Raw genomic sequence first — 9,893 nt, 5'->3', positions numbered from 1 at the left:
GAGAAAGTCTGCAGGATAACCTCAGTTTATCGTGTGTGCTTTAAGATTTTTTTTTTTTTTTTTGCCCTCTAACCCTGACAAATTTTCCACGCAGGAATGAGTATTTGTCCACAGGCATCCACGACGGCTCTCGTTCGGTTTTAAGAGAAAGGTCTCTTTAACGAGAAAATGACAGGACGTTTGAGGACGCAAAAAAAAAAAAAAAAGGGGGGGGGGGGGGTACTACAACGAGCCCTTTGGCGACAAGACAAAAATAAATACATGAAAGAGGTCTGGAGAAAAGCGTCCCACCACAAATACGCATCAAAAATCATGGGCTACCTGGTGTAGCGTTTCGCAATTGTTAGCTACGTGTAATATTTAACGGCTGCAATGTAAAGTAACGTTGACAGCAATGAACCCGGTTAGCATGAATCCACCTAACGAGCTGCTAATTAGACCGAGCTTAATTGGGCCGTAAGCAGTGGTTAGCTTTTGCTGTATATCTAACGTTATGAGCCTTCTGTCATCGCCAACGTCGTCACATTCAAGTCAGGACGTCACAATGACACACTCGTCTGGAGAAGAATAACGACTGGATAACGAGCGGCGGCGGTTAATAAAGACAGGTCGGCACAGCCTCGGCTCGGTGTTCGCCTCGGCGCCTCTCCAAGGTTGCATTTTGTTCTTACCTCGCCAGCCGGGCTAACGCTGATGGACGCGAGTACCCCACAGTGATGATGCTCCCTGAAAAATCAGTGCGAAAGCCACGACGAGCTGCGTCGGTGAAGCGCGACGTTTCTTGGCATCTCACTGTGTGTGGCTGGCTAACTAACCGACGAGCCCGTCCACAAAACAAAAAAAAAAAAAAAAAAAAACTACTACTACTACTCTGTCCGGGAAGGTTGCCGTCCTGTGACAGGCGAGGAGGCAGCAGGAGGAGGCAGGGAGAGGACCAGGACAGCCAAGCTCGCTCCGCTATCGCTGGCTAGCTAGTTCCGGGTCAACATTTTCAAAATAAAAGCTTCGCCAATTGACAGAACTCCTAAATGCGTCTTACAATGCCTGATACAAAATTGAATCAAAATAAGACGGCTCATTCATAAATCTTAATATTAAATAATAAATAATACAATGAAATGAAATTACACAATATTAAGTGCTTCGTGGTAGTAGTAGGGATTGTTTTCCTTCTAATTGTATCACAGTCATCGTTGACTGGGTCTCCACATCAGTGTATGTGTTTTCGATTATTTATTTACTTTCTACACCATGCATTTAAGTGACGTCTAGTACTCCTGTGAGACTGCCATAATATATATTTAATATATAACATATAATATATATAACATTATATATATATAACATGAGGATGCACTTTTTTTTGCCATGTACCAAGCCTTTTTTTTTTTTAAATCAAAAAAATAAAGATGCAAACAGCAAAATGTTGACATATGTATATATAATAAAGATGTATTCCTGGGGCCCCTGAAAGGTGCCATAAAAATGCAAGTTATTATTATTTTCTTAGAACAAAAATGTATCACACACATAGAATATACCAGTGGTGGAATAAGTACTCAGATCTTTTTCTAATGTAAAAGTAGTGTACTAATGTGAAAATACTTAACTACAAGTAATTCATATACAAAATCCTACTTGGACTGAGCCGACTGATATGATTATGTATGATAAGATTGTTACTACTGATGCATTGCAATCAGCATTTTACTTGCTGTAGCTCCCTGGAGGCGGCGCTAGTTTTAACATGCACTTAACATACAGTTTGGCGCTTCAGTCCGGCGGCTCCCAACCCAGGGGTCAGGCCCCTCCAAGGGGGTCGCGAGATAAATCTGATGGGTGGTGACACGATTAATGGGAGAGGAAAGAAGATTATTTGCGTTCAGCTTTTGCACTTTTCTCTAATCTTTGATTTTTTTTTTTCATGAAATATTGGATAATTTCACCTTGTTGCGCCCCAGTTATCTAAATGGCACTTTTTTTTTTTTTATAAGGCCTCACAAGCCAAAAACATTGCCTCTGGTTTAATCTTTCACAATGCATTGTAATTCAAACTGATCACACGTTTTTTTTTTTTTTGTAAAATCTCGATCTGAAAAAGGAAACTAAAGCTTTTAAATATAACGTAGTGGAGTAAATCGTACAATATTTTCCCCTGAAAAGCATTGGAGCAGAAGTATTAAAGTAGCATGAAATGAAAATGCTCAACGGTTCCGAGTACTTCCAACACTGTACTTAACTACAGTACTTGAGTAAATGTTACTTTCCAGAGTGGGGCAGAGGACTTCATGCTTGATATATGCTTCAAATATTGCTAAACAGGAAATAGATGCAGCAAAAGTACTGACACCTTAATGTACCTTATATGAAGTTAAAATATATTCAAATGTGTAAATCTACTGGGTTCAGATATAACAACGCATTGTATCCACGTCAGAGTGATCCTATTGGGGGTTTTTTTTGCTCGTATTTTACAATTATAACAATCCATTTGTGGCTCAAGTGACTACTATTCACAAGATTTAATGAATAATGTTTTATTGAAATTAAAAAAAAAAAAAAAAAACAATAAAACAGGGGAACAGCATCAAATAAGAGCCATTCTTGGCTACAAACACAACTACTGAGCTGAGCTATTCCAGAAAATGCACTTGGCGCTGTAAAAACGGTTTTTCAAATTGAAATGACATTGCTTTTAAAAGCCAACAACTCATCACGCACGCATCAAATTAGTCAGACGGACACAGCTGATGGGGAAAATGCTGAATTAAAATTGCCAATTTAAGAGGGACACCTGTGGATGTTTGTCGTTAAAAAAAAAATGCGCAGTGTCTGCGGTAACACAGGATTGCTATTAAAAACAATAAATTAAAAAGTCTAAAAATAAAAACCCCACATTTAAGGCAGAATGCTGTAGGAAGGGCTCAGTTTATGCAGCGTATAAACAGGAGCACTTATTAGAATAGTTTCGTTCCCAATTCCAGAAATGATCCATCTTAAAAAAAAAAATGCAGAAAACTAGTCTTCCAAAAAAGGCAACCACGACATCAAACTGCTCCGGTGCTTAAAGAAAAATATATATCACTTTATTTGAACGTTATTTATTATTGGCAGTTACCACTCAGTTTGAATGTTTTATTGGCTTCGGTGGGATACATAATGTCAAAATCAAACCATTTAATATTATCTTATCATTAAAATATGAAATTTTTAAAAGTATCATTTTCTCCTTGGGGTAGAAGTGGATGTTTTTGTTTTTTTTGTTTCTTCCTTTATGACAGAACAAAGTGTGCGTGGGGGCAAACAGACTTGTAGCCTTGGAAGAACCCCTTTGCTACTCAAGATGCTGTACACCCGTGACGTGACTCTTAAAACACGTTGCATATAAATAAGTTTGAGAGCTGAGATCTCCAGGAGGGTGGAGAGAAGAGAGAGAGAGAGAGAGAGAGAGAGAGAGAGAGAGAGAGAGAGAGAGACTGTCTCTTGTCATTAAAGGAAGTAAGGGGTGGTGGTTCGGGGAGGTATGACGCGCTCCGAGTCCGGCACGGCGCGGAACAGCTTGGGCTCTCGTCTGTTGACATCCTTGAAGACCATGATGGACGCGATGTTCCCGCAGCGGTAGCAGTAGTTGGGCGCCGACCACACGGTCACCAGCTTCTCGTCGAACATGAACTTGTAGCCTTCGTGGACCAGCTGATGCGCACGGCATATGAGCTTCAGGTTGTTGATGTGAACAAACTGAAACGGAATATGAAGTGATGTTAAGGGGCAAAGGATGTACACACCCCCCTCCCCCCCCCCGACTACTTTCAAACGTCGACAACATGACATACCTCATTAGTGACCTTGGAGCCGAACAGCCAGCCTGCACCCCGCGGACTGATGGCCCAGGTGTCCACGTCCTCTGGATCGGACCACACAAGATCACAGAAAGCCCCCTTGTGGGGAATCTCCTGGTTGCGTTCGATGGTGCGGATCTGGTCCAAAGTCTTGATGTCAGGTGAAAGACCACCATGGACACACAGGACCTGCTCATCTATCAACTGGGATTAGAGATGGAAAAAAAAAAAAAGTCAGTGGAGCTGCATGTCATTTCCCAAAGCATGCAGTCATAATTTACCCTTGTCATATTTTGCTGAATTGTTTAAATGTTCTATATTAAATGTTCAGGTGATACACCCACCTTAAAATTCAGTGCTTCGTCTGCATTTGCAACTCATAGCTCGTAAGGCAATCTTTTAACCTAGGACTACTTTTCACGGCGGAGACATACAGTCTTTCTGAATGGTTGGATCAGTTAGCAGGAAGTGTAATTCTTGTAAAAGCGTCAGTACTTTGCAGCTTTTTTTTTTTTGCTAACTGCTGTTTGTTCGCTAACTAGCATGCGGGTCTCCCAACCCTGGTCATCCAATGTGAGCTCAACGTAGAGGAGCGGTGCGTTTGAGTGCCGTCCCGTAGCTAAAACTGTCTTCCATTCTGAAGTCGGCAGAATCATTTGAGCCCTTGATTAATTATTTGTGTTCCCTGTTGACATCACAGCGTGTGAATGCAAAGCTATGTGGCAGCTGGTTCTGTCGTCAGACCTTCACTTCAGCACATGAACGCACCACCAGGAAGGACTCACAGATCCCTCTGCCATTCTAACACGATCAAAACTCTAAAATCAACTAACTTCAATGAAAACCAGCACGGATGTATGTCCCATTATGATGCATTCGCTATATTGAGCAAGTTTCAAGTCTCTGCAATTTTGATAGTCTACTAAAATGAACTGATACCTGGAAGTTGGAAGCACAGAGGATTTAGTGGGCTGATTGTGAAAAACCACTAGTGCGGTCCTTTAAGATCTGAATCGTTGCTTAGGGAGAGAACTGATCCATGTTTACACATCCTACCTATGACCAAGGATATGTTAAAAAAAAAAAAAAAAGCACAACAGGCAAGTGTTATCATGTAACCAGTGTGAAAGACCCATGAATGAACTCACAGCTGCCACGGTCAGCATGTCAAACACTTTTGTGCAATACCTCCAGGCATTTGCATTTCCATATTTTGTTTGGCACTCATCTGAAAATAAGCAGAACGCACGATGACAATGTGGTTTGCATAGCATGAAAAGGCAGTAACAGTGAAGTACGTGTACCTACCATAAAAGCCGTACACTTGTGTTATCTGTCTGCTTTCGTGGTTTCCGCGTAGGAGCGTGATGCGATCCGGCCACTTGGCTTTTAAAGCTAGCAGGTGTGTAAATGTCTCCAGGCTATAATATCCTCTGTCTACAAAGTCTCCCTAGAGGAGGCAAGAGAAGACACCATCAGAGACCCGCAAAACATGAACCAGCCTCCACATATCCATTCCAAAACACGACTCATTAGGGTGAAACCTAATGACTTCGGTGATGCCTTGACTTTTGCTCTTGCACCCCAAAGAGGTTGGCTTTGAGTGAAGTACCACAAATCATGAAATCCGTGTTTCCCCTCGGGATGAATTGCGATAACTTTGTTGATCCCTTAGGTTTCCTCTGGCGCCATCATCAGGTCAAAGTTTTTTTGTTTGTTTAATACTTTGATTTATGACCAAATAGAGCGCTGCAGGGATGGCGTATTTATCTACGCCAACCCAGGAAGTTAGCATCACCCTGGTTCACCTCTACAAAAAGCCAATGGGATTTTGGATTATTGCAGAAAATAAGCTCTGTGGCAAAACAAAGGTTTATGATACTTACACGTTTTATTCAGCGAGATAATCTTCACTAATGAACTTTTAGGATTTTTGAAGCGTAAATGGAATCGCCAGAAGCAAAAAGCTAACATTAGCCTATAAACGAATTACACCACAGTCGCATTACTTCAACGTCACCACCGCTAAGCTTCACTTTTAAGAGAATATAGATAGATATAGATATATAGACAGATAGATATAGAGTATAAACACAACTAGTGAGTAGATGACTAAAGACGTTTAATGTCCACGACAACCTCTGTGGTCTCACTTAGCCACTTGTTAGCAACCGCCTTTTGACGTGTTGAAACGTTGAAATCTCTTCAGCTTGTGTCAACCACAGACCTTATTTCCGGCATCTAACCAAAAACCCATACACTTGGTAAACATTATACCTGCTGAACATCAGCATCTTAGCATTGTTATTGTGAAGACTATAGCATGCATGAATCAACAATGCCATGAAAATGGACGAGTTGGCTATTCGCATACAAAATATTGAAGTTAGTTGGAGAAAGCCTGGAAGAGGAGGGAAGAAAGCCCTCTATCAGGATACATTTTAGGACAGGATACATTGCTTTCTTTCTCCTTATACTACTGGCAAATGATTGCCTACTATTTTGATTAGCAATTATTGTATATTTTATAATTGAAATATTTAATTGTTTCAGTCATTTTCAAGCAAAAACAGTGAATTAATCAATAAACTAAACTCTAAATATACACAGGTCCAATGCTATGATACAATGTGCCATACTGATGTTTTAAGGTTCCTACTTTAACCATCCTACGGGTAATCCTGCGATTTGCAATATGCTGTATATTATGTGTAGTACTCAATATATATGTGTTTATTACAAGACAATAATTTACAATACATTACAATATCTGTGTAAATGAAGAAAATATACCCTTAACATGACATTTTTCAAAAGGCAATTATGAGGAGCATTCCTTCTACAAATCAACATGCAGATTGACTGACTCATTGAAGAAAAATAAATAAATAAGCACCGTAACTAACAACCTCTGCATTACTGTGGTATATAGGTAAACTGAGAAAACCGCCTCACTTACCATGAAAATGTAATTTGTGTCCGGAACTTGGCCCCCAGTTCTGAAGAGCTCGCAAAGATCATAAAACTAGAAAAGGAACATTACAGAGAACTCATTTACTCTTTTCAACAAAACGAGACAATGGTCGTTTTGAGAGTGCCACAGTGTTCACAATATACTAAAAAAGATTGACAAACTCATTTTGCATTTTACATCGACTGTGGATGTTTTACAGCATAAAATGGCTTCTAAGAATAGACTGCTAGCAAACATATTTGCTTGGGCTCACTATCAATTTATCAATGACTGTGAAATTCATAGGTATGGTGAGTAAGTAAAATCAGCCACTAATTTAAATATGTGTAGTTTTCAATTTAAGAAACAAGATAAAAGATGAAATCAAGAAACCGGCGAGGCCTACCTGACCGTGGATATCTCCGCAAACAGTAACTGGAGTCGAGACTGGCTGAACATTTGATTCTTCCAGCAGTAAATCGCAAACATAATCACATAATCTCTGGAAAAGTAAAAACATGACAAGTCAGTGGACACGGCAATCCTGCTAGTGGAGCGTCCTGGCAGGAAAGAAAAACGAAAATTTGGCTTTTCAATCTTAAATACAGACAGACTTGGACAATCCAGATGACAGTGGGGTCTATTCTGTAATATCAACTATTTTGTGGGTCTGTTGGGTGACAGAACAGGGTTCAAGAAAGCTGATCAGACCACCAAGTGTTGGCTCAGGTAAATGACTTCAGGCGGGCAGGTTTTTCCTATATTCTCTATGCAGTTCTAAAGAAAGGGGGGCTAAGTTACCCCAAGACCAGCACCCACAAAGTGAGTGCGCCAGTCTCACAGTGAGGTTAGGGGGTAAATGGGGTAAAAAAAACAAGGAAGCACACCTACAATACAATATGTATATTGTTTACTAGTGGTGTGCGATACTGCAAGATTTGGTATTGATCCGATACCAAGTAAATACAGGGCCAGTATCGCCGATACCGATACTTTTTAATAATTAAGGTTGATACATCATCAAATTGCTAAATCTGAAAGGAATTTTCATGACCATTTAAGTGTTTTGGTGATTTTTCCTTTGGATTATTAATTAGTTAAAACCCAGGACAGAATTTGGGCAAAGTTTATAGGTAAATAGAAAATACTTTATCATAATAAAAGTTTTTGCTCAGAAACGATAGAACAGTAACAAAACAATTTTTCCCCATAAATTGTCATGTCTGGATTTTTTGTGCACAAAATTATCACTCGAGAACAAATTAAAACAAATTATTTTTTGAGGTAGTGTTCAGAAACTACAATACAAAAATTAAATAAGAATTCTCCCTTCATTGCGCTTCTTTTCTGGATTTCTGGACTCTGTGCTGCTTGTGTGTGTGCTGCTGGCCGGGCGGCTGAGCCCGATGAGTCACGTGATGGTACAACATCAAAACACAAGCGGGGGGAGGAGCAGCAGAGTGCGCCTGCTCCGCGCTGTGGCAGCAGCGGCACTTACACAGACAGCCAGGTCGCGTCTTTGATGAAACCGCAACAGTGCATACAGGAGATAAACTGAAACTAAAGTATCGATCTCATTACACTGGTATCGATCAATATCGATACCAACGTTTGGTATCGATATTATCGATATTTGGATCGATCCGCCCACCACTATTGTTTACACTGAACTCCCTTATGAAGAGTGCTGCAGAAATATGGAACCAACGAACCGGTGCTGCAATTAGTAACGGTTTCGACTATAGGACGGCAATCACAAAACGGCACAGGAGAGTGTTACAGAAAATCGAAATATCATCGCTGCCTGCTGCATGAGATGTTGGCAGCCATGGCCAGGCTCGAGAGGAGGGATGAATAATGGGTTTAGAATAGCTCCGAGGCGTTTCTGGCTAAACAGTATGGCTGCCCTGCACTAGTGTTTTAGTTAGCCCTCAAACGTTGCCCAACATTTGACACGCTGAACGCTATTTAAAAAGTAGGTAGCGACATTTTCTGCGAGTACCTACAGTGGGTGACGACGTGGCGACAGATGTAACGTTCGAGTGCCGACGAAAGCTGCTGACGATACCGTTCGTGTCTATGCGCTGCCGTGGTTCCCATGTTTCCACCATTCGCAACGTTAAGCTTGTTAGCCAGTGGTATTCAGAATTACAGCTTCCCCTTTGACTCTCCTGTCCACTCTGAGGTTTTTCTGAGTTTGTTAGACGGCGGTCGCTAATATTGGCGACGCTGGTAAAATGTTCATGCGAGTAACAATAACGCGAAGCCTTGCTAACGTTGCCCCCGGGTAATAACTAAGTTAGCACAAGTTAACTAGCCGCGCTTGTTGAACAAACCTCATATACTTAGTCACCCGGTGTGCTTCCACTGATATTAACAAACCTTCGCCCGCGTTCATTTCAGCTACTTAAACCCACCTTTAGGTCATTTTCCGGCAGGTATTTGCAGTGTCTTGCTATTTCAACGTACTTATCAAGGTCTAAAGGCGCCATTATCAAAACGCTAAAGCCAGAAGGTGGCTAAAGTAGTTAGCCAGCTAGCAAGTTCCTTTTCTTCTTCCTCCTCACCGCTCCTTCATTTTCAAGTTCCAACACCCGCGTCGAGTCAAGTAATCACATCCTGTACGAACCTTCAAAATAAATATCTCCCACCGACGAAACAGCCTTCTAGTGATGAGGAACAGCAAAATGAAATCAAGTACGCTTTGCACAAAGGCATATTTAATGTATTATACCTCACTTGCTCATATTGGAAGGTGTTCCGAAAATGCCAGTGGCTGTTTTGAAACCTTTATTTCGAAGGTTTTATTAAAGCGGCATTATCTTCCATCCAACTTGACGCTCGCTTCGATGGCGTTCGGCGTGCAGAGCAAATGCAACAGCGCCCCCTGCCGATAGAATGAAAAACAGCCTCTTCTACGATGACAGCTTCATCGTAAACATGCCCCTGGAGCTGTATGTGTATTTCTTTGTTTGTACGTTCAGTTTGTTGTTTTTTTAATCTAGTCACGTCATTATGTTTGGCGTCTTTACGATGAACAACGCGCTCCTGCAATTTATTAGGCATTTCATAACTGGTAGTCATGACAGCAGAGGGCAAAG

General features: G+C 41.0%; 1 protein-coding gene across 3 annotated transcripts; it reads right to left on the bottom strand.

The window, feature by feature from the left end:
• Positions 1 to 2,521: 2,521 nt before the first annotated feature.
• ppp6c (protein phosphatase 6, catalytic subunit) lies at positions 2,522 to 9,347 on the bottom strand. Of its 3 annotated transcripts, none has more exons than XM_070925221.1 (7): positions 9,210 to 9,347; positions 7,199 to 7,294; positions 6,799 to 6,864; positions 5,148 to 5,289; positions 4,988 to 5,067; positions 3,834 to 4,043; positions 2,522 to 3,738 (listed from the first exon to the last, which is right to left on the bottom strand). In XM_070925221.1, exons 1-7 carry the CDS (start codon positions 9,282 to 9,284, stop codon positions 3,490 to 3,492), a joined length of 918 nt encoding a protein of 305 aa, XP_070781322.1. In that variant the 5' UTR covers positions 9,285 to 9,347; the 3' UTR covers positions 2,522 to 3,489. The 3 variants fall into 3 exon arrangements, with proteins under 3 accessions (XP_070781322.1, XP_070781324.1, XP_070781323.1); XM_070925223.1 differs by having other exon boundaries at positions 5,148 to 5,220; positions 6,826 to 6,864; XM_070925222.1 differs by lacking the exon at positions 6,799 to 6,864.
• Between the last annotated feature and the right edge of the window lie 546 nt (positions 9,348 to 9,893).

This window comes from Enoplosus armatus, chromosome 18, assembly GCF_043641665.1.
Source record: "Enoplosus armatus isolate fEnoArm2 chromosome 18, fEnoArm2.hap1, whole genome shotgun sequence".
NCBI lineage: Eukaryota > Metazoa > Chordata > Actinopteri > Centrarchiformes > Enoplosidae > Enoplosus > Enoplosus armatus.
This window is presented reverse-complemented; position numbering and strand designations above follow the sequence as displayed.